Raw genomic sequence first — 25,693 nt, forward strand, 5'->3', positions numbered from 1 at the left:
GGAAAAAGTATATTGACCATCGTGGTTTACTTAATGACAGTCTTAAACATGAACATTTTAAACGGAAGGGCATGAAGTTTAATGTCTAATAGATGGCCATTCCAAAGGAAAAGAAGGGCCTCAGTCTTTGTTCAAGCTTCTTCCCAGCTATGACTGCCTTGGCATTGTGTTATAGTTCATATAAATCCAGAAATATAAGTAAATAGAGAAAAGGGGTCCTTCTGTTCTTTTAATTGAGTTATTGATATAGAATCCACTCATTTAAAGTGTATAGTTCAGTGAACTGTACACTTTGAGTCTATAATTTTTATGGACTCACCATGGTCTAATTTTTAAAATTTATTATATTTTAATTGAGATATAATTCACATATAAAATTCACCATTTTAAGGTTACAGTTCTGTGGTTTTAAGAATGTTTTAGCACGGTTGTGCAGTCATAACCACTGTTGAATTCCATACATTTTTGTTATCCCCTGAACCAATATCCTGTTAGCAGTCACTTCTTGTTACCCTTTTCCCCCATCCCAAGGCAACCATTGATATGCTTTCTGTCTCTTAAGGATTTGCCTATTCTGAAAATGGAGAATGCAATGGCACCCCACTCCAGTACTCTTGCCTGGAAAATCCCATGGATGGAGGAGCCTGGTGGGCTGCAGTCCATTGGGTTGCTAAGGGTTGGACAGGACTGAGCGACTTCACTTTCACTTTTCACTTTCATGCATTGGAGAAGGAAACGGCAACCCACTCCAGTGTTGTTGCCTGGAGAATCTCAGGGACGGGGGAGCCTGGTGGGCTGCCATTTATGGGGTCGCACAGTCAGACACGACTGAAGCGACTTAGCAGCAGCAGCAGCATTCTGAAAATGTTATATAAATGGAATCATGCAAAACGCAGCCTTTGTATCTGGCTTCTTTCACTTAGTTTATGTGTTCAGGGTTCGTCAATGTTGTAGCATATATCAATAGTTCATTCCTTTTCATAGCTAAATAATATTCCATTTGTATGGATATACCTGATTTTGTTCAAAATCTAATTTTTGAACATTTTGATCACCCTCTAAAGAAACTCTGTACCCATCAATACTCACTGCCCCAATAACCCTAGGCAACTGCTAATCTACTTTTTGTCTCTACAAATTTGCTTATTCTGAACATTTCATTTGAATAGAATCATAGACTGTGATTTTTTGTGACTGGCTCCTTTCATTCAGCATCCTGTTTTCAGGGTTCCTCTATGTTGTACCATGTGTCTATTTCTTTTTTATCTCCAAATAATACTGTATCTGTATATAGATGTCACATTTTATTATTTCCTTCATCAGCTGATGATTTTTGGATTGTTGTGTCCTTCTGCTTTTACATAGCATTTTTCAAAGAAAACTAAATATAAGATACAGTTGCTTATGAATTTGCCCTTTTGTGGACTTTGACAGATTATCCATTTAGCTTACCAGGTGCTGCTTACAAAGAGAAACAGGCCAGTCATAATGTAGGAATTCAGGCTTTCTTCGCATCAGATGAAAGAATCAGAGCAAGACATGGCTATTTTCCAAGTTTGACTTTTCTATTGAGTCCATTCTCCCAGTGGCTTCAGGTTTCTGGTATTATCATTCAGTGGAACGTCTTCATTTCCTGGGATACACCTGAGAAAAATACCACAGCTCACACTGAAACACAAAGCCCCCCAGCTGGCAGAAGCCCTGGGGACAGCGTTGTCTTGGGGACAGCGTTGTCTTGAGTCAGCGGGGAGCAGTTCTCTGACACCGTTGAGTGTCGTCAGGCTGTTGTCCAGCATGCCTGATGGTCTCACTCAGGAGTGCTGAAAGAAGAGTCCAGAGATAAGGTTACTGGGAAAATTCCATTCCCCTAGTCTTTCTGCACTCAGCCTAGTGGCAGTTCGGACATGTCAAGAATTTTCATTTTGATTTTAGAGCATTTTGCAATATGAGAGGCAGCCTTGAAGCCTGATGATCAGGGTTCAGATCCTATCCTTGTATAACCTTAGGCAGATTTCTCAGCTAGAAATTGGAAATGATAGTGGTGGTGATGGTGGTTTAGTTCCTAAGTTGTGTCCGACTCTTCTGACCCCATGGTCTAGCCCGCTAGGCTCTTCTGTCCATGGGATTTCCCACGCACAAATACTGGAGTGGGTTGCCAGTTCCTTCTCCAGGGGATCTTTCCGACCTGGGTTCTCAAAACATGGGAAGACAAAGGGAAACGATACATCCTGTCGCACTTGGTAGGTGCCGACAAGGGCATCTTCCCTCCCACTTTATTTACATGGTGTTCCTGAAGCTTGGATGGCAACATCCTGTGGAAGCATCAAGCCAAGGGCCTGAAACTTAGAAAGCATTCAGTCAATGTTAGTTGCATTTGAACCTCAGTTCCTGAAGTCTGTAATTCCTCTTGTAGGTATAGTTCGATGTATGGGGGTTATGATGGAAAGAGATGGAGACAGATCTCAGATACTGAATCAGTCAGTTTTTGCTGTGTAACAAACCACCTCAAAACCTTAGTGATCAGCTGGGGCTGACTTCTGAAGGCTTCATCTAAGACCATGTTGTAGAGGCTTCTCTCTGCTTCCAAGTTTTAAATACATCGCATTTACACATGTTTTCTTCTAGTACTTATGGTTTCCATTTTTATAATTAGAGCTCTTTTTCATTTGGAGTTTTCCTGGTTGAAGATAGGAGATGTGGTTAAAATATAGTCTTTCCCTAAACAGCTGTCCGGTTGTTTGATACACATTTAGGCTTTCTGCCTTGTTCTGGTTATTCTATTCTCTTCAGCTGGTCTGAACCAGTGTGTTTTTTTGTTTTTTCTGGTTGTTTGTTTTTTGCTGCACTGTTTGGCCTACAGAATCTTAGTTCCCCTGACCAGAGAAGAAACCCATCCCCCCTGCATTAGAAGCACTGAGTCTTAACCACTGGACCACCAAGGCAGTTCCAAGATATTTTGTATAAAAGTACACTGCGCACTGCCTGTGTCAGCCGCCTGTAGCACTATCACAGCTGCTTGGTTCAAAGAGGCCCTCAGAACACCCATTTTTATTTGTAGGATCATGGGTAGACTTGCTACAGAGTCATCTGAGCCAAACTTCTCCTCTGGTGATCTCCATAGGAAAGGACTGATCAAAAGGACTTTATGTCCTAACTTGTTGGAAAATCCAAAACACCCCCATTTTCACAAGTTTTATTTTGTTGCAGTTCCTTCAGAACTATATTAAATTTAATTTTACAAGTGTGTAAAAAATTAACTTAAAAACTAAATGTAAAAACCACTTAACATCATGCCTAGAACAGACAAAACAGATATTGAACACAACTATTGACTGGTCCCAGCAAATATCGTGTTTAATCCCTAGTAAATGAAGGGACAACAATGAAGTAAGCTACTGGCAGCATCTAGAAGTGGGCAAATCTGGGATTGACTGCTGTTGAACTTGGCAATGGTGATGGTAAGTAAGACAAACATCTGAGAGGCAGTCAGGATGCTGGCTTGAAACTGGGACTGACCAGATGTCAGGAAATAAGACTGTAAGGAACGAGGGTGCTTGGAGAGAAACATGTGCTGTTCTTTATGTTCTGGGCCCCTACCTGTTCACTTCTTATAGCTCTGAACCTTCTAGTCTCTTTTCCTGGTTACTGGGGGAAAAGGCAGTATAAATCCACATGCAAAGTACTGGAGAAAAAAATACAAGCTTCTGTACTTCCCAGTATTAGATTGCTGTGAAATAAGTACACCTTCAGCTAAGTAGGTTTTTAAGTCATTCCGGGTAAAGTTGCTCTTTCTGCAGTTGTTACTAGTTCCAATGAGTAACTGCTGTATTCTGCTCTCATATGGTAACTGCTGTTACATAACCACTGGTTCTACTCTGTAGCCGCCCTGCTGTGGGACTGCTAACCTAAGTCCTTCGACCCCTCTTCCCCAACCACCTGTCTTACAAGATCTTGCCATCTCCTGGGCATGTAACTCTTACAGTCAACTTTATCTATTTAATATCCTATACGATCTTCTTAACAGAGTGAAGTGAGTCAGAAAGAGAAAAACAAATATCGTATATTAACACATGTATATGGAATCTAGAAAAACGGTACTGAGGAACCTGTTTGCAGCACAAGGATAGAGCTGCAGATGTAGATAACGGGTTTGTGGACACAGTTGGGGGAGGAGAAGGTGGGGCCGATTGCGAGAGTAGCAGGGAAACGTCTGCATCCCCATGTGTAAAGCAGAGAGCCGCAGGAACTGCTGCATAGCACGGGGGGCTCCACCCAGCGCCCTGTGACAACCTCGAGGAGGGATGGGGTTCAAGAGGGCGGGGTATGTGTACACTTACGTCTGAGTCACTGTTACATGGCAGAAACCAACACAGCACTGTAAAGCAATTATCCTCCAATTAAAAATAAATTAAAAAAAAACTTTGGATCAAGGAAAAAATATTTAAAAGAATTCAGTAAAATCACCTATAATCCTGCTATCAGAGATAAATCCTATTAACATTTTAGTCATATTTTTTCTAGTTGTGTTTTTTCCCCTATGTATATAATTTTACCGAGTTGAGATTGTACTATGTATATAATATTGTATCTTTATTTTTCCTCCTTAACTTTATCATAAGCCATTTGTAAACAGTGTTTTAAAAGTTACATAATGTTTTGTGAAGCGGATTGTGACATACTTGGACTTTCTTTTTCAGACCTGTTTTTCTCATTTGTCAAATTAGATCATGAGATTGCCAAGGGAAATCAATCAGTCTGTGGTGTCATCCCCTGTCCTGACTCTAATGCCTATGGTGCATATTATATATGTAGATGATTAATAAATATTTTGGCTTGTGCTCCTCTTTTCAGTCTAAGTGTTATAGAAACTCTTTGCTATCAGGGATCCGAAAACTATGACTTGTAGCTGACTCAGATTCATTGCATCACCAAGTCTTTCCATTTAGAAAAAGGGACCCAGAGGGGGCCATGAATCCTCTGAAATCCTATGGAACGTATTATGAATGAGAATTTTTTGGGTGTATTTTCCTATACTTTTCACTAGAACATTAAAGGATTATTTAACAAAAAGCCACTGATTCCATAACAGTAGCCCACCTGGAGACAGATCCATTTACTAAACTTGCCTGAAATCTGAGATAGTATATTTCACCTTGTATTTGTCTTGGTTTTCAGGAAGGGACGAGACCATGCAGCCTGCCAGACCGTCGTTCCTTGAATACTTTGAACAAAAAGAAAAGGAAAATCAGATCAACAGCTTCGGCAAGAGTGTCCCTGGCCCATTGCAGAACTCTTCAGATTGGAAAGTTCCCCAGGATGGAGACTATGAGTTCGTAAGTAGAGTTGGAAGCAGATGGTCATGTCTGCTGGGGAAAGCTGTTTGAAAGATCACACATCCAGTTCTGTTGTTTCTCTCAAAGTGCAAAGTGCTTGAGCATTTTCTTGTGCAGCTCACACCTCCTGTAAATGCCCCTGGCAGCAGCTCCGGTCCCGAGGGCCTCCAGGGTCTTGAGACAACATTTTGACTGACATTTGAGCCGTTCCGAGGACCCCCAGTTAGTGGCACCGTTTTTTGTGACCATCCAAAGCAGCTTTAATAATTATTTCCTCACTTGCCATTTTTCCTTTATTTGAGTTTGAAATTGTTAACAGTAAAAGAAATACTCAGTCATCCGATGAAGATGCACTGTCTTTCATAGTCTATCTGGGCTTGTGATTTTATATTTAAGAATTAGATTAGTGCTGCTTTATTTTGTCTTTGTTGTTTGGTTAACCACTATCTTAATATTAGGCTCTCTGAGAGGATTATTCTGAATTTTGTCTGAGGATGAATATTAAATCATTCCAAAGTTTCCTATGAAAAACTGGGTGTGTTTTTCCTTTTTGTGCTGTGGAACATTCTCCTTTAACCACAGACACTTGTTAATGTTTGCAGAGATTTAGTGAGTAGAGTCAGTAAAAAAAAAAAAAGTGGAAAAAAATAAGCTAACGGGTCTGCATTCCTTTTCTAGAATTTTGTCTTTAGGATTATTTAGTTTTTATATTTGTCAATTCTATCATAATTTTGTTGTTGTTTATAAGAGCTTAGTTTGGGCATTCTGTTTGGACTTGGGGAGACTTTCCAGTCCTGGCTTTCTCCTGCCTTCCTAATTGGCCCAGAGGAAATGGTGTCATTCTTCTATAACATAGTTTCTGCTTTTGTAGAGTAGCAGGAATGTCAACGTTTATACAACTAAGGATAACAATCTTCTGAGGTCCAGAATAACTCACCTGAAGTTACTTAACCTATTAGTCCCTGAACCCATGTTAGGACCCAGGTTCCTTTGTTTTTATCATCTGTTTGTTTATTCACTGATTTACTCATCATCTGCTATTTTCATATATTTTTTCATTCATTTATTTATTAGCTCTTCGGGTACCAGTATGTGCCTGACACTTTGCTAAGGGTGTAGGGGTGAACAGAACCATCAGAAACCCATTCCTCATGGAGGTTCATTTTAGAAGAAGAAAAATAAGAACATAAAATAGTGTGTCTGATAGTGATAAGTGTTGTAGAAGGTATGGAGCAGGAGAGAGATTGGTGGGGAAGGGAAGGGGAAAAGCAGGGGCAGGGGACTGTGTGTGAGTGTGTGTGAATATGTCGCAGTTTTAAATAAGGAGTTGAGGAAGGTCTCATTGGTAAGAAGATAAGAGACTGAGCTTTGTGACCATCCAGAGTGGCTGGAATAGCAAGTGTAAAGTCCCGAGGCAGCGATTTGCTTAGTGTGTTGGCAGAATAGTGAAGTGAATGGTAATGTCTGGAATGGCATCAAGGGGACGTGCTGTAGCAGGAAATGAGATCAGGTATAACGAGTCAAATAACATAGGGCTTTTTGTGTAATAATAATAACTTCAGCTTTTACTCTGAGTAAAATGGAAAGCTACTGGCAAGATGTGACTTGATCCTGCTTATGTTTTGAAAATATTATATTGGTTGCTATATTGATACACTATAGGAAAGCTAAATTTGGTGAACACAAGTGTACCTGTTAAACCAAAGAGGTCTGTCTGCTGCCACTTCTCTCTTCTAGGTCTTTGGCAGTCATGGTTTTCCACCGTGTCAGGATTCAGCTTCAGAATCCTTCTTAAGACAGTGTTCCAGGCTGCCATCATTAATTAGAGTAGACCCAGGAGTCGTGAATCATCAGGTTTGCTATTCCACCTTGCCTCTGCAGTTGTCTTAGACGTCTTTGAAAGGACTGATTTTTTCAGCGAGTGAAACAGTTTCCAGGTGCCAAATCACATCACCGTTGTGACAGGATGTTTGAGCATCCTCAGATCAGTAGTCTTGAGGTCTAGTTAGTGATCCTGAGATTCCGGTCACTTCAGTCATTAATTTGGGATCTGCAGTTCCTGTGTTTGAAGAACTCATCCCTCTCTGCTATCGTTTTCCCAAACTCAGATCACTGGCAGAGAATTTATTTGGACAGGCAAGCTACTTATGCACAAGGGCTTTAGTAGGTCTTTAGAGAAGGAGAGCTTTTTATTGATGAAGCAGATGACCACTGGGGTGAGTGTGCCTATGAGCACAGTGACTAAACTCGATCAGAACGTTGCCCAACGTGTATTCTTCCCGGCTGGTGCAGGAGGAAAGTTCTGAGACCTACCAGAAGTTATTACCTGGCATCATCCAGCTCACATACCTTTCTGTGTGCCCTATGCAGTGTTTGGAGAAGGCAGTGGCACCCCACTCCAGTACTCTTGCCTGGAAAATCCTATGGATAGAGGAGCCTGGTGGGCTGCAGTCCATGGGGTCGCTACAAGTCGGATACAACTGAGCGACTTCACTTTCATGCATTGGAGAAGGAAATGGCAACCCACTCCAGTGTTCTTGCCTAGAGAACCCCAGGGATGGGGGAGCCTGGTGGGCTGCCGTCTATGGGGTTGCACAGAGTCAGACATGACTGAAGTGACTAAGCAGCATGCAGTGTTTAAACATTTTAAGTTAGTTGCCTGTGTTTGAAAATTGAGAGCTTCTACATAAAATGTTGGAACTCCAGCTTATTTTGAAAATTTGGAAGAGCTGACCATAAAAGACCTATGCCAGGGTCCAGCCCCGGTGGATCCAGGGTGATTCGAAGGGGAGATGGATAGGCGAGGAAAACTTACTTATTTAGAGATATAAGATTAGATTAGGAAGAAATAGTATCGAGACAAGAGGTTTGCACCATCTATGTTAGGCCACCGGCACCCACTTGAATATCGAAGGGTGCCCTGCCTTAGGCTCCCTTTCGTGTGGGTCTTAGCAGCCAGGGCAAGTAAGTAGACATGGTGAGCCTCCCCGCTTCAGATGGGAATTCAGCCAAAAAAGGGGAGAAAAGAACGACATGGGGAAGCCCAGCATCGGTGCAAGACTCCCAAAACTATTTTTCAAAATCAGCTTATATACCCCAAGTTGTACATAAAGAAATAATGGAATATGCAGAGTTATGCAGGGGCAGCAGTCCCGACCCTCATTGAGACAAACAAGGCTTTCTTTTTGCATACCCTCTCATATACAAAAGGTCTCAGGTGGTTTACATTATCTTCTGGCCAAGAGGCCTGTTAACATTTTTATGGCTCTCTTCCTGGATAATTGTCTATCAACCAGCAAACTCCTTTTCCCTAGAAGTGTTTTTTCTTTACTCTGTATCACCCTCAAAGTACTAAATAAAGTAACATTCCTGTAGAACAAAGGTGCAGTGGGTTGTAACAAAGAAAGTACTGAACTCAAAGATGTAGTGTTGCTAATACCAGGGCTACTACCTGTTTTTCTATATACCAGCTATCTCTACAAATAAAAGATATGAAAATTTGGCAGCAAGTATTGGCTCAACAAATGAAACCTTTAATCAGTCCTATTCTAATGAGTTTGACTCCTCGGAAGCCCCTACATTCCTAGGATGTTCTAAGCTTCCTGTGCCTCCTGGGGTCAGGAGGCCTCAATCACATGCGCAGCTGTACGAGTCCTACAGGCAGGCTAGAAAGCCATCAGAGGGGTTTTTGGATTGAAACACTCATATTATGCCCAGGAGAGTTATTATCTAAAAGCTCTAATTTTTTCCAGAAAAAGGTGGTGGGGGGACAGCCCCCTGTTGATAACAGAAGAGTAGGTGGAAAGCATAACACAGTAAAGCAGGCGGACTCTGGTCTTGGTGGGTGGATGCTCAGGAAATTCCAGGGGGAATCCCTGAAGCCTGATCACGTCCTTGGGTTTTGTTAGGCTTTCTTCCGCATGACCTTCTCACGGGTGGGATTCCTCACGCTGGCCCCCGGCAGACCTACATTAAAAAAAATTTTTTTTTAATTAACTTTTTGGTTGTGCTGAGACTTCCTTGCTGTGCAGGCTTTTCTCTAGTTGTGGCAAGCAGGGGCTACTCTCTAGTCGCAGTGCACAGGCATTGCCGTGGCTTCTCTTGTTGCCAAGCACGGGCTCCAGGGCACCTGGGCTTCAGTAGTTGTGGCTCCCGGGCTCTAGAACACAGACTCAGTAGCTGTGATGCACGGGCTCATCTGCTTCGAGGCTTGTGGGATCTTCCCAGATCACGGATAGGACCTATGTTTCCTAAACTTGCAGGGGGACTCTTTACCACTGAGCCACCAGGAAAACCCCAGACCTACATTTTTAAAAAAACGTGGGTTTTTTTTTGCATTTTTGGCTGCACTGAGTCTTTGTGGCTGCATGCAGGCTTTCTCTAGTTGTGGCGAGTGGGCTTCTCGTTGTGGTGGCTTCTTTTGTTGTGGAGCACGGGCTTTGGTAGCTGTGGCTTTGGGCCCCTAGAGAGTGGACTCAGTAGTTGTGCTGCTGTGAAGAGTTTGCATGCTCCAAGACATGTGGAATCTTCCAGGACCAAGGATAGAACCATGTCCCCTGTGTTGGCAGGTGGGTTCTTAACCACTGGACCACCAAGGAGGTCCAAGAGACCCTTTCTAAAAATTAATTTATTTATTTTCATTGGAGGCTAATTACTTTACAGTATTGTGGTGGTTTTTGTCATACATTGACATGAATCAGCCACGGGTGCCCATGTGTTCCCCATTCTGAACCCCCCTCCCACCCCATCCCTCTGGGTTGTCCCAGAGCACCAGCTTTGAGTGCCCTGCTTCATGCATCAAACTTGCCCTGGTCATCTCTTTTACTTATGGTAATATACATGTTTCAGTGCTGTTCTGTCAAATCATCCCACCCTCACCTTCTCCCACATAGTGCAAAAGTCTGTTCTTTATATCTGTGTCTCTTTGCTGCCTTGCATATAGGGTTGTCATTACCGTCTTTTTAAATTCCATATATATGCGTTGGTGTGTTGGTGTTTGTACTGGTGAATTGGTTTTGATGTTGCTGTTTCTCTTTCTGACTCACTTCACTCTAAGTAATAGGCTCCGGTTTCATCCACCTCATTAGAACTGACTCAGATGCGTTCTTTTTTAGAGCCAAGATCCATTTTTGATTGATAGGTTGTATGGAGCTGAGTAGAAGCTGGTCTCTTCAGATCTGACCACCCCAGTCCTCCTCAAGATACTATCGGCTTCATTCACTTGTATTAAGTTTCTGACCTGTCTGGCGTCTGAGCCATTTGATCTGGGGACTCCCTGGTCTAAATCATTTGGGTTTGTATGTGTCCACATTGTGTCTGAGTCACCCCATCCTGACATAAAAAATTTTATTCTAATGTTACCTTGAAAATTTCAAGAGAATTCCCTTCTAAGAGAATTTCAGACTAAGCAGTGAGAGAAAATTGAGGTAGGATGTACTTGAGCTGGGCTTCCCTGGTGGCCCAGATGGTAAAGACTCCACCTGCAGTGCAGGAGACTTGGGTTCGATCCCTGGGTTGGGAAGATCCCCTGGAGAAGGGAATGGCTCCCCACTCCCTTACCTGAAGAATTCCATGGACAGAGGAGCCTGGTGGGCTACAATCCATGGGGTCACAGAGAGTCAGACACAACTGAGTGACTACCGCTTCTTCTTCCATACATAAGCTACTGCACCAAAACTTTCCAAAGATCAGATGAAAACTATTCTTAATGCCCCAGTACTCTTGCTGTATGGCCTGAATCCCAAATCAAGTACTTAATAGTCTAAGTAATCAGGTACTTAGTCTAAGTAATAATAGTCCTCTGTCCATGGAATTCTCCAGGCAAGAATACTGGCATGGGTTGCCATTCCCTTCTCCAGGGGATCTTCCCAACCCAGAGATCAAACCCAGGTCTCCTGCATGAGGCAGATCCTTTACCATCTGAGCCACCAGGGAAGCCCAGTAGTCTAAAATAGTGTTTCTCAAAGTGCAATTCCCAGACAAGCAGTGTCAGCATCACCTGGAAACTTGCTGGAAATGCAGCTTCTCAGACCCCACCCCAGACACACTGAGAGGCTCTGGGGACAGCACCCGTTAATCTGTGTTTTAACCTACCTTATGCATGATCCTAACCTGCTAAGTTCTTACAAATTTCTTCTTTCTTCCCTACCGAAAGTCACTCAGTCGTGTCCAACCCTTTGCGACCCCATGGACTATACAGTCCGTGGAATTCTCCAGGCCAGAATACTGGAGTGGGTAGCCTTTCCCTTCTCCAGGGGATGTTCCCAACCCAGGGATCGAACCCAGGTCTCCCTCATTGTAGGTGGATTCTTTACCAGCTGAGCCACCTTCTTTCCTACTAGGTGCTATAAAAATTCAGAAATCAGGATGAATCCATATTTTAACAACGTTGCATGATTTTTAAATTTCCTTTCTACTCCCCTTTTGAGTCTCCTGTACTCTTACTGGAGGAACCTAAAATCAGAGAAATGTATGTGTGAAAGTGACATCTGGCAGGGACTTCCCTAGTGGTCCACTGGCTGAGACTCTGTGCTTCCAATGCAGGAGTCTGGGTTCAATCCCTGGTCAGGGAACTAGATCCCATGTGCTGCAGTTAAGAGTTCACATGTCGCAACCAAGACCCAGTGCAGCCAAATAAATAAATGGTTTAGAAAAGGAAATATTAAATGACATCTGGCAAAGAAAGAGCCCATCCATTGAGTGAAGAAAGTGTTCTGAGTAACCTCACTAAGCTTAGAGAGAGGGGTATGTGTCAGACAAGCTGCCATGTTCCCCTTAATGGTCTTTCAGAGATTTTCTGATTTCCCAGCAGGCAGTATTTAGTTATAAAGAAGATATTCTCTTTCTTCCTGTGAAGGCAATTGCTATTTTGAAATGAATTTTTTTGCCCAGACATGGCAAATGGGAAGTAATTTAATCAGTCAAAAGTGGCAGAATTTGATACTGACAAAAAAACTTATTTTCATCTGCAACTGAATTCTTGTTGCATTTTTTAAATTGAATTGCCTTGTTTGCTATGCTGAAAAAACAACAAAGATTTCCTTTAATTTTTGAGACATAATAGTGATTAAAGTATAAATAAAATGTACTTGTAAATGCAATATTCTCTAAAATTTGTATTTTATAGTCTATAAACACATGCGTTTTTGGAAATGAATGTTGCTTTTATGAGAATTCAAACTCTTCCATTTGCCATCATAAAAGCCACAAAAAGCTGTCAACTTAAACCCGGTTTGGCTCATGGACCTTCCAAAAACACACTGTAGTATTTTCGTCTAAGGAGGCTCAATACCAAGGGGGGTGAACAAGACAGAGCAGCCCTAGGCTCTCCTGGACTTGACTGTGGTGAGGGAAACAGACATGAAGTCAGATAATCTACCAGTTCAGATAACAGTGGCTATTATTGTTTTAAAGGAGCACAGTAAGAGAGAGTGTAAGAGAAGGCCTTGCAGAGGACAGAGCTGAGAAAGACACCTGTGTCTATATAGGAATTTTTGTGTGTAATAATAAAATGCAGAATAATGCAAACAGTGTGATATAATTTGTATACATTTTTTGAAAACCACAAACCATGCTACATATTTCTGTTATGCACACATGCAGCTGTATAGGTAGAAAAGGATATGAAACTACTTGGTAAGAGTCACTACATTTGAGGAGAAGAACTTCAGTTTTAACTGTTTCTACAGTGAGAATGTATTGCCATAGTAACATATTGCTTGCTTAAATTTAAAAAATAGAGTGAGATATGTCTTTTAAAAATTCTTCCTGGTTTTAGTCTAAATGGAGTTAGCCAGAGCTTCCACAGACCTAGATGAACCACGGTACTTTTCAATCTTAGTAACTTTGCAAAGATTGCTGATTATCAGCTCTTAGTATATAAGGTCTAAGGGTAAGTTTCCTGTTTATTCAAATAGTGTTTCCAGATTTCTTACGACTTATTCTTTTAAATAAGACTTGATAGTAACTGGACCCCACATACTCATTCAGTCTGTGTACACTGAGTCCTCTATGTGTGAGTAGCCAAGACTGTAAGATCCTTGATGGCTGGGAATTTTATTTATCTTCATATTCCTAACACCTAGCAATCGCCTAGCTTATAGTTAGTACGGACTTTTCAGTTAACCTCAGAGAGAGTCTCTGAATTAATTGATTCTCTTAACTCTTAAAAATTAATAAGAGTAATAATTCTTTAATGCCATTAGTTAATTGAATTAATTCAACAAATATAGCCATTACCCTGAGAAAGCACATAGTGTAGCTTAAAAAGGTGATCAAATAATTTCAATACCTTGTGCTAATAATAGCTTACATTCCTTGAGAACTTACTGTGTGCCAGGCTTAGGTCTAAGGTCCTTTATAAACATTAGCTCAGTTCTCATAACCATTCCAGGTGGTAGGCAATATTATTGCCATTTTATGGATGAGAACACTGAGGCTTAAAGGGAATAAGTCATTGATGAAAGTTGTACAGATCGTAAGTGGCCGAGCAAGGATTCAGCTCCAGAGCCTGTCCCCTTAACCTTCTTTTGGCCTCTCTCTAGGCCCTTCTGGTAAATTCTGTTCATAGTTCAGTTCAGTCCAGTTGCTCAGTCGTGCCCGACTTTGTGACCCCATGAACCGCAGCACGCCAGGCCTCCCTGTCCATCACCAACTCCCAGAGTTTACCCAAACTCATGTCCATTGAGTCAGTGATGCCATCCAATCATCTCATCGTCTGTCATCCCCTTCTCCTCCTGCCTTCAATCTTTCCCAACATCAGGCAGGGTCTTTTCAAATGAGTCAGCTCTTTGCATCAGGCGGCCAAAGTATTGGAGTTTCAGCTTCAACATCAGTCCTTCCAATGAGCACCCAGGACTGATTTCTTTTAGGGTGGACTGGTTGGATCTCCTTGCAGTCCAAGGGACTCTGTTCATAAAGTATTTATAAAAAAATGCTGTAGGAGCCCAGAAGAGGGAGCAAGAACCTCAGGAAAAAGAACCCCAAGGACAGCATCAAGAAATCTCATCTGAAGTGTGTTTTGAAAGATGAACAGAAATTCTGCAGCTGGAGGAGGGAGAGGGCCCTGCAGGCTGAGACACACAGAGAGGGTGGGAAGTGTGTGTGTGTGGAGGCAGAAGGGGTGTGAAATAGACAGAAGTCATAAGTCGTGGTGTTCGGAACGTGGGTGTGGGTGTGTGAGGAAGGGGGCACACGGAAATGGTGTGCCCTTCAGGTGAAGTAAATTAGTTCCCAGTGTGCCCCCTTTTTGTTTTTCTGGAAATAGTTAGCACCTTCTTAGATTTTTTTTCCTTGATATATCAGAGAAAATTAAAAATAGAATCCAGTGCAGCACAAAGAGCTAACAGCCCTCTGATGTTGTCTGATAATGGGTCCAGCAGGATACAAAACCACCAGACTGTTAATTCAAAATTAATTTGATCAGCAGAACCTGAACAAGATCGACTGTTTGGATTCTGTGCATAGTTATAAACCATTTGGATGGCTTTCTGTGGTAGTGAAGGATATATTTTAGCCCTGACTTTTTCCCTGGAGGGTGACACAAACCTCTGATTTTATGAGACTATCTTAAGCATTCTTTCCTGGATCAGGCCTTCAAATCAGATTGTTAAGTAGAGATTTCTTTGGGCTTTTATTAAGCTTTCCTGAACTGTCAGGACGTAGTCAGCTACTCATTTTTTATTGGATGGCACTTGTTGCTTTTGGCTGTACTCTTTAGAAATTAGACATTTGGTGAGTGATGAGAATTATTGCTGTCTTATTTATAATTTAAATTCATGATTGATATGGTGGCAGAAATGTTTGCTTTGCTCATGTTTAAATTAATACTCCTAAGGATGCTTCTTCGGAGAAGGCAATGGTAGCCCACTCCAATACTCTTGCCTGGAAAATCCCATGGACGGAGGAGCCTGGTAGGCTGCAGTTCATGGGGTCGCAAAGAGTCGGACAGTCGGACACGACTGAGCGACTTCACTTTCACTTTTTACTTTCATGCATTGGAAAAGGAAATGGCAACCCACTCCAGTGTTCTTGCCTGGAGAACCCCAGGGACAGGGGAGCCTGGTGGGCTGCCGTCTCTGGGGTCGCACAGAGTCGGACACGACTGAAGCGACTTAGCAGCAGCAGCGGCAGCAGCAGCAGCAGCAAGGATGCTTCTTAATGTTTTCTGGGAACCCAAGTATCTACAACTTGAAACTTTATCTGCCATTTTATGGAAGTAAAAGAAACACTCCTAAAACTTTCTATCTTTGGATTTTATTGTCCATTTGTTTCAAGATGAGTTTTTTAAATGCATATCCTCAAATATTCCTGCCTCCATTGGTAAGACAGGCTCTAATGAAGCGCCTGTCACTCGACTATAACAACCATCAACTCATGGCTCTTCTTATTTCCTCTAATCCTCCTCTTCTATTACTTATCACTCCTACTGCATGGTTATTCTGAAGCAAATTCCAGGCATATTTCATTTTTAAATACTTCCATATGAATCTATAAAAGATCCCTTTTAAAAAAATAACCATAATACCATCATCATACATTTAAAAATTAAGAACGATAATTCTTTAAAGCTATAAAATACCTTGCCAGTGTTCAGTTTTCCTCAGCATCTCATGCTATTTTCTCATTTGCTATCTGTTTTTAGATTCTTTTTTACTGTTTCACTTTATAATTATACAAACTAATTGGTTCCAAAGACAAACTACAAAACAGAATTACTCGCCAACAGTATACAAATACATGGATATTTCTACTTCCATTCTTAGATAAGTAGATGCACATTAAGATATCCCATTCTTGGTTAAGTAGATACACAGAAGATATCCCATTCTTAGATAAAGATACACACTGTCATCTGCTTTTCTGTTGTCACTAAACTCTATGTCCTAGGAATTACTCCACAGCAGTATACAGGGATAGTCCTTATTTCGTTTTTCCTGATGTTTTAGCATTATATCATGAAGAAGTACCATAGTTTATCCAGCCAGTCCTCTGTTGATAGATGTTTAGGTTGTTTGTAGTGGTTTTCAAGTTGATCACTTTGTAAACCTGTTCATAAACATAGATCAAAACTTTTTATAATTGCTACTTTTGTTTTTTAAGGTATTTAATAGCTGTAGCCTTTCAGTTTTAAGAAGCAAGTTACATACTTTAAATATCTGTAACTTTTTTTTTCTTTTTTGTAGTTATGTTGTCTTTTATTAACAATGAATAGACTGATTTGGCGATATCTCTCTGCTACAGTCTTGGGCTGGTGATATAAACTAATGAAATTCTAATTTAGCCATAACACCTGTGTCACAGGAGCGTGCGTAATCAGTGTCCCAGTAAACATTGTTAGATGCTCCAGAATGTTGCCAGGTTGGTATTAAGAACTGAAGGAATTCCTGGAGGTCTGGGATTCCCACTTGCTGTAATCAGAACCTGAAATTTCTTTAATTTGAATCTCATTACACCTGAAGCCAGATTTGCTCAGTTACTTTAATGTTGCTAAGTCTGAAGTCAGAAAAGAAAAACAACTATAAGTTTAGTATCATTTACTTGTCCTCAATCAGAAGCTTCCAAATACTTTAAAATGGGAATTAGTTATTACTCTAGAAAGTAGAGTTTTCCATTTTCAGTTGCGGTAAGTGTAATTTTTTTTTTCTGTTGAATCCACAGCCATGACATTGAATTGTGGTCTGTGTACCTAGACCTATCTTTTTTCACGTTTCTTCCTTTGAGCTGTCAGATCCTTTCTTCAGTCTTTCTTCTCCACTTCCTCTCCCATTTTTTTCTCACATGGACTCTTGGCAGGTCAGTAATCCCATATTCCTGGGAGATGAAATGTTGAGAAAGATAGGGAAAAGGTTTATGCCAGTTTTCTCACCCCCATCCAGAGACACTCTCTGTTAGAATTCTGAAAGTAGTATTTGCTTTTGTAGCCTAGTGCCTTTGAAAGAAGGAAGATAGTGCAGGACTTTTCTCATTCCCTGAAATGTAGTACTTATATCATTTCCCTCCCCAAATGTGACCACATTTACTTAAAAATCCCAGTGCTTTTTCATCACTCAAGCGAAATACAACAGAATTGAGCATCTTTTGTCTTTGATGACATGTTCTCTCCAAGCACCAATAATTCTGAGTAGAAAGCCTGTCTTTTCCTGTCTTCATCTCACCATTGGAATTCGATGCTAATGTTACTGAGATTTTGAGCTGACAGTGTAAGGAAGTGTTGACAGCATTGAGAAGATGATTCAGCGAGAAGGCTGATCAATGGTAATTTATTGTATTGTAAAGACACAACTCATTGTGTGTTATTGATTGCTCTCGACATCCAAGTTTTTGGACAGGAAAAGTGTTAGATTTCACTTGCATTTAAATGTGAAATGGTGTCTGTTTCTAAGGAAATATGTTATGCCTGTGGGTAGTAGGTGTTGATTTTGGTTGAGGTGGTTTGCGTGCCTGGGTTGTTTAGATCATACGGTCAGACCTTTAGGTTTCTAATCCTGACTTTACCATTTATTGAGTAGTTTGGGGCTAGTTTCCTCTCTCTGTGCCTCAGTTTCCTCTCTCTGTGCCTCAGTTTCCTCACTGTAAAACGGAGATAATACTATTACCTATAGGATAACTTTAATGTGGGAGTGAGAATTAAGCATGGTCATGTTTATAAAGTGCCTTCAATACAATAGGCATTTCATAAATGTTAACTTCCTTCTCTTTCCCTCCTCTCTCCCCTCCTTTCTTGAAACATCATCCATGGAGTAAATTTCAGTGACCTAAACACCTTTCCCCAGTGATTTGCCACTGATTTTCATTATTAAATCAGAGATACATTCCCAAAGAAAACTTGTTCCCGAAGAGACTGATTTAAAACTGGTCTAAAAGAAAGGAGTCAGGATTTTTACCAAAAGTGATTACCCAAAGTGGTCATGAGTCACATTTTTAGAACATCCCAGTGCTTGCTGGCTTCCCCCTACTGCTCTGTTCCATATGTTTTTTGCTTTGTACCCACCCCTTTAACCCCTTTGTGCTGCTAAGTTGCTTCAGTCGTGTCCGACTCTGTGCGACTCCATAGTCAGCAGCCCACCAGGCTCCCCCGTCCCTGGGACTCTCTAGGCAAGAACGCTGGAGTGGGTTGCCATTTCCTTCTCCAATGCATGAAAGTGAAAAGTGAAAGTGAAGTCGCTCAGTTGTGTCCGACTCTTAGCGACCCCATGGACTGCAGCCTACCAGGCTCCTCCGTTCATGGGATTTTCCAGGCAAGAGTACTGGAGTGGGCTGCCATTGCCTTCTCCGACCCCTTTGTACCCACCCCTATTAACATTACCGATCTTTTTCAAATCTTGAAGCACTCAGCTTCCACTGCAGTGCACACTTTCACCAGTAGATGTCACCGTCTCTCTGCTTGTGTGCACAGCTTCCTGGGTGGAAGAATTTCCTTATGATACAGAGAGGTTGCCAGCTGTGTCAGATTACTGATACCATTACTTCATCAGCCTGGAAGTTGGACATTATGTGAAGTGAGTTTCCTTGAAAATAGGGGTGCCTTGTAACTCTCCTAGACCAGGAGAATGAATAGCAAAGTATGTCAGAAAGAGGGTTGAATGGCCCTGGCTTTAGCTGGGAAGTAGGATGGGTGACTTTTCTCTTTCAGGCTTGTGTTTCAGATTTGCAGTCTGTAAAACTCAAATGTAATTCCACCTGTCCTGCTTTTCCTCCAGGGTTAGAGAAAGGATCACATGACTGTTGGTTGGGGTTTTTTGAATCACGTTTATTTTTAGAACAGTGATAGAATTCTATTAGCAGAGGATTGTAGGGTTGTTTATGTTTGCTTTTGGTTCATTGTATATTACTGTTAGTGTTTCCTTTATTATTATTACTTTACTGTTTATCTTTGTAAAAAAAACTAGGTCTTTGAATAAGAACAGATAATCCAGAGAGAAGGCCAAAGGGGCACTTAAGCCCAGACTTCTGGAATGCATCTGTTGCTCATGATGATAATATTATCATCACTCTTGTTAATACAACATGTAATACAGTTAAAGGTGCATTCATATTTTCCTCTTTAACTTGGCGATTCTTACAGGGTACCTCTGAGGGGGCAAGATGAGTTTTTTTTATCCCTTTTATAGTTTGAATATCTGAAATCCAGATGCTAAAAGACAGCTTTCCTACTTAATGCCAAAATCAAGTCTCGAACCAAAACTCCCCGGTTGCTTCCTGCCTCTGTTTACTCTTGGGTATTTTCTTACAGGAAAAACAAAACAAGCTAATTGTGAGCTCCAGTGACATGCATGCATGCATGCTCAGTCATGTCTGACTCTTTGTGACCCCATGGACTGTAACCCACCAGGCTCCTTTGTCCTTAGAATTATCCAGGCAAGAATACTGGAGTGGGGTGCCATTTTCTCCACCAGGGGATCTTCCCAACCTGGGGTCTGAACCTGCGTCTCCTGTGTTGGCAGGCGGCTTCTTTACCCAATGACATACTACGTACTTACTTAACTTTACAAAGCAGGTGAAAGAATCCTGTTTCAAATAGTACATGATGGGGGTTCTAGTGACCAGGAAGAATGGTTTCAGATTTATCACATCTTACTGGGAATTTTGTAATATTAGAAGAGTATTTATTATTGACTTGAATTTTTTTCATGCTTATTCAGAGTGCATGCAGATTGACAGGCTTTGCATTTCCTTATTTACATAACTAATTCCCCTTGTCAGAACAGTGTGATTTTTACCTTCTCTTAATGTTCTTTATTATTTACTTTGTAACTGTGAGTGTTACAGTAATCCTGCAGTTGTTCAGGAACTGTCCTGCTAACTATAAAAAGACATTGTTATTGAGTTTTGACGAAATGTAACCTCTGTGAAAACAAAGGTATCAATTGTAGAGGAGTCTTAATGGCTACAGCAAACAATTGATATGCTTTCTGGTGCCTTTCGGTCTCATTCAAGCACTTATTCCGAAATTTTTCCTCCCTCATAACCTTGTTATCTGGAGAAGGCAATGGCACCCCACTCCAGTACTCTTGCCTGGAAAATCCCCTGGGCGGAGGAGCCTGGTAGGCTGCAGTCCACGGGGTCGCTAAGAGTCAGACACGACTGAGCAACTTCACTTTCACTTTTCACTTTCCTGCATTGGAGAAGAAAATGGCAACCCACTCCAGTGTTCTTGCCTGGAGAATCCCAGGGACGGGGGAGCCTGGAGGGCCGCCGTCGATGGGGTCGCACAGAGTCGGACACAACTGAAGCGACTTAGCAGCAGCAGCAGCAACCTTATTATCTCTTCAGTGTTAACTTTTCTGTAAATTTACTCTTCTTACGTTAGTGGTAGATGCTGGATATTTTTACTAACTTTTTATTAATTAAAAAAATTTTAGTGCAATTGTTAAAGATTCCACTCCATTTACAGTTATTAGAAAATGTTGGCTTTATTCCCCAGGTTGTGTAATACCTCCTAGTGGCCTGTTTTAACACCCAACAGTTTGTGCCTCCCACTGCAATAATCATGTTGGCTGTTCATGATCTTGTCTTCTTTTCCTTCCCACCTTCTGTATTTACTTTACTATATAGTTTTTGTGTTTTTGATAAGAACACTTAACGGAGGAACTACCGTCTTGGCAGATTTTCAGGGATATACAATACTGGGCTGTTTGCCGTGGGCGCCGTTGCAGCATGGCAGTGGGTCTGCAAGGCGTGCTCATCTCGTGCACCTGAGCTCGGTGCCCTCGGACCAGTACCTCCGTTTCCCCGTTTGTCTCCTTTTCAGTTTCACTCTCAGGGACACGTGCTCTCTTCAAGTGTAGGATTTGAGAAGAACTGATAATAGCAGTTACTGGGTGTTTATCCCGCGTCAGGTCCCTCAGGCGTCTTGGTCCATTCGCCTCTCACAGCATCTCGGCCCAGAAGATGCCAGCTCTCCCCCCTCATTGACAGAGAGGCCCAGACACTCTCACTCACGTGCCCCCACCTCTCTCTCCCCCTCCCCCCCGCCCAGGGCACCTGATTCATGGATGGTGAAGTTAGGCTCTCAGTCTAGATTTTCTGATGTCAAGACCGTTGCTTTTTTTCAGAATAACACGCTTCTGTAGCAGGAAGCATCACCCATGCACCGGTGGTGAGTGTTCCTTGATTCGGGGGCTGAATTGTCTTTCTCGGTGGGGCCCAGCCCTTGGCAAACCGTCAGGGCACACAGGTGCTCAGAAAGCATCGTTTGATTACATTGTTGAGACCCTTTGTGCCTTCTGTGACAGATTTTCCAAGTCTTTCCATATTTTCTTCCTGTGATATCCATTCGTCTGTGTGTAGAGGATCATGTTAACCACCTTGTAGAACTGATGTGTGACATGTAAGTCGAGGTCCCCTTCTGTGGTCCATGCTAGTAGAGAGCATTGATTGGAACAGCGGTGTTGGGAGCCCCCTCCCTCAGAGTTGGAGAGAGTGCGTGAAGCATCTAGCAAAGTGCCTCGCATTCCTGCTCCATTATTAATAACGTTGGCTCCTTTCAGAGCGAGAGGTTAGGTGCGGTGAAAGAGAGCGGTGGGTTGGCAGCCAGACCTCGGCTGTGACAGTAACCACCTTTGTGTCCTTCAGAAAGCCACCTAATCTTTCTGGCGCTCTCGTTTCTTCATCTGCTACGTAAAAGTGAAATGAAAAAGTCTTCAAGAGCCCTCAAATTCTCTCAGGCTTTGTTTGCTAATCTTTAAAATAGAGAGAATGCATACCTTCAAAGGGGTTATTTGAGCTGGAAAGAGAGAGCCTGTGTCAGGCATATAAGATGCCCAGTATATGTCAGGCTTTTGTCCCTCCTGTCTTTTTACAATGTGGGGAGGTGCTCTGGACACCCTGGAGACCAGCATGGAACCAGGAGGCAGGATAACATACTGAGCGAGAGCCAGACACACCTGGATTCAATCCTTGCTTCACTGTTGAGATCTGTAGCTCTGGGGAAGTCCCTTAACCTCGAATCACTAATCATATTTACCTCAGGGTTATTGGGAAGATTAAATTAGAAACGGCTTTTAAACTGTTTAAAAGAGTGCTTCACACATAGTAGGCATTTAGTAAGATTTGTAAGATGTTGGTGGGAGAGATGAACTACCGGAGGGAAAGAGCTAAAGACGATGAGGTGTGTTGCCCCAGACAAGAGAGGCAGGAGGCAAGCCCCAAACTCAGCTCACAGCTCTGTCTAGGGCCTTGCTGCTGCAGTTTCCACCTCCTGGTTAAATGGGGTTTGCCTTGAAGTATTTACTTAACATCTGTGTGAAAGTCGCTCAGTCGTGTCCAACTCTTTGTGACTCCACGGACTGTCCATGGAGTTCTCCAGGGCAAAATACTGGAGTGGGTAGCCTTTCCTTTCTCCAGGGGATCATCCCAACCCAGGCATTGAACCCAGGTCTCCCATATTGCAGGCAGATTCTTTACCAGCTGAGCCACAAGGGAAGCCCAAGAACACTGGAGTGGGTAGCCTATCCCTTCTCCAGGGGATCTTCCCGACCGAGGAGTTGAACTGGGGTCTCCTGCATTGCAGGCGGATTCTTTACCAACTGAGCTATCAGGGAAGCCCCACTTAACACCTGAAATGAGCTTAATTCTGTTGAGACTTTGTTGTGCATGGGGTTTGAATATCAAACTTAACCAATTCCTACAGACCTTGTGTGTCTTCTCTGATGAGATCACTTCCTTTCTGTGCCTGCCTGGAAGCTGTAGGACCTAGAAAGTTCTCACATTGGTGTTCTTTTTCAGGACAGTTTTAATCCGGATGGGTGTGGTTGTTCATATAAAATAGCTCACTTGAATGTGTATGTATGTGAGTGAGTGTGAGAGAGAATGAATGAGATAAAGAGACCCAGAGCCGTTTCTGGAACCCGTCACCTGCCAAGTGCCCCGGCCCGTGTAGCTGAGTTCAGGTTGCACACGTCAGATCAGAAGGTGGGCAGCTGCTGGAGGAAGAGCAAGCTCGGATCGACTTTACAGACCCACCCATCACTTCCATTTGCTCTTTACTTAGCACAATTGTAGTAAAGACTAGTCTAGGATTTTGTAGCCTTCAGATTTGGATGTCCCTTTTTAAAAAGGAATATAGACTTCTATTTTGAGATAACTGTAGATTCACATACAGTTGCATGAAATAATACAGAGGGATACTGTGTACTCTATACCAGGACTCCCCAACCACTGAGATCTCATGTTTGATAATCTGAGGTGGGGTTGATATAATAAAAATAGAAATAAAGTGCACAATAAATGTAATGTGCCTGAATCATCCCAAAACCATATCCCACTCCTCCTGGTCCATGAAAAACTTGTCTTCCACGAAATCAGTCCCTGGTGCCAAAAAGGCTGGGGACCACTGCTCTCTCTACCAGTTTCCCCAGTGGTGACGTCTTGAAAAATCATAGCACAGTTTCACAACGAGGATATCGAGATTCATCCATCCAGATGAGAGACGAGCATCCATCGGGGATGGAAGAACAGTTCCGTCACCGTGAGGATCTCTCCCGTTGGCTTTTACAGGCGCATCTTCCCACACTGTTCCCTAATGCGCGGCAGCCACTCATCTCCATCTGATGTGCCTCTTTGGGAATTTAGCAGATCAAGGAAAGTTATGACCAACCTAGATAGCATATTGAAAAGCAGAGACATTACTTGGCCAACAAAGGTCCGTCTAGTCAAGGCTATGATTTTTCCTGTGGTCATGTACGGATGTGAGAGTTAGACTGTGAAGAAAGCTGAGCGCCGGAGAATTGATGCTTTTCAACTGTGGCATTGGAGAAGACTCTTGAGAGTCCCTTGGACTGCAAGGACATCCAGCCAGTCCATTCTGAAGGAGATCAGCCCTGGGATTTCTTTGGAAGGACTGATGATAAAGCTGAAACTCCAGTACTTTGGCCACCTCATGAGAAGAGTTGACTCATTGGAAAAGACTCTGATGCTGGAGGGATTGGGGGCAGGAGGAAAAGGGAACAACAGAGGATGAGATGGCTGGATGGCATCACCGACTCGATGGACGTGAGTTTGAGTGAACTCCGGGAGTTGGTGATGGACAGGGAGGCCTGGCATGCTGCAATTCATGGGGTTGCAAAGAGTCAGACACGACTGCGCGACTGAACTGAACTGAAGGAAGTGGTATTTAAAATGCAGTAAAATCAAGGAATTGGCTGTCCTCTCCCAAGGATTCTTACCCCAGATGGGGCAGGACCGAGTGGCAAGTTCTTTTCTCTGGGAAGAAATGTTCCATTCCACATTCAGGTGGACATTTTCTGTGTCTGTCGTGCTGCCCAGACTGAAATTATAATCTACAACCGTTCTGGGATGAGTTTAGTTAAACTGGTTCCTGGGATGAATTAAGATCTTGGGAGAAAAATACCACACATCGTATCATATTAGCCGTGGCAGCGCTTCCCTGTTCCAGCTTGGTTAATGAGGCCAACACCTGCCCAGAAGTTTATTGCCGAAGGAACACGTAACAGTGGTGCTGTGAACTCAGTACTCTGTGCGAGAATTTTCAGAAATCGTGCCTGATTTCCTGGTATTTGATCAGTATGTGCAGTTTTAGAGACACTTCCATAGAAGGTATGTGATTCGGAGGACTTCGCCTTTTTTTCATTCGCACGACCTCTCTTCCCGTCTCAGTTTTGTTCTTATGAAAAATGAAAATCCCACAAGAAAGCCTTCTTCCCTGACTGCTGGCCTTCTCCCCATCCCTGCCTTCCCTTCCCCCTGTCTTTCTTCTGTATCTGGGACTGTTCAACAAGGCTGCACTGACCATAGCCTCAAGGAAATGTGTAGACTGTGACCTTCAAGGTTTTATCCGCTTCTGGGAGTCAGTGATGTTGCATCAGTGAACTCTTTTGTAGCCTCTCTGGTACGATGCGGTAGAGGAGCATCCCGCATTCACAGTAAGGGGATCCTCCTGGGTGTGTCTCAGAGCAACCAGGCTGCCGTACGTGCCGTGGATCACACGTCCAACCCTGAGGGGCCGTGGAGACCGGGGAAGGGAGAGCCAGTGTGGCTGTGAACACATAATTTTTACCATTTGGATTACCAAAAAGGGTCTGTACTCTCCAGTTCACCCCAGATCTTACCACTTCCTGCTTCCTTGTGTTAAAATTGGCCCATTGAGGTCATTTTCCTTGGCTGTACTGGCTTCTGAAAACAGCTGCGTTTGTGACCTCTGATTAAGTAATCCCTAAATCATGGACCTCGAGGTAGCTTGTGGCTCTTTGAAATTAAGCATGCTTTAATGAACCTTTTTGCACGATATGTATGTCCTTAGAAGTAATTCTTACAAGTACAACACTTGAGGATCAAACTTTATAAATTTGAAATTGTGATACAGATGGGCACATTCCCCTATTGTTTTGGTGTCTAAATTG

General features: G+C 42.5%; 1 protein-coding gene across 1 annotated transcript in view; it reads left to right on the top strand.

The window, feature by feature from the left end:
* The window catches only part of STK4 (serine/threonine kinase 4), a 90,592-nt gene that overhangs the window by 43,520 nt on the left and 21,379 nt on the right, over positions 1–25,693 (top strand). The window contains exon 10 of the mRNA XM_052650950.1: positions 5,176–5,333. Within this exon, the coding sequence (XP_052506910.1) occupies positions 5,176–5,333 (158 nt within the window). The remainder of the gene's footprint in view (positions 1–5,175; positions 5,334–25,693) is intronic.

The sequence above is a fragment of the Budorcas taxicolor genome, chromosome 13 (assembly GCF_023091745.1).
Source record: "Budorcas taxicolor isolate Tak-1 chromosome 13, Takin1.1, whole genome shotgun sequence".
NCBI lineage: Eukaryota > Metazoa > Chordata > Mammalia > Artiodactyla > Bovidae > Budorcas > Budorcas taxicolor.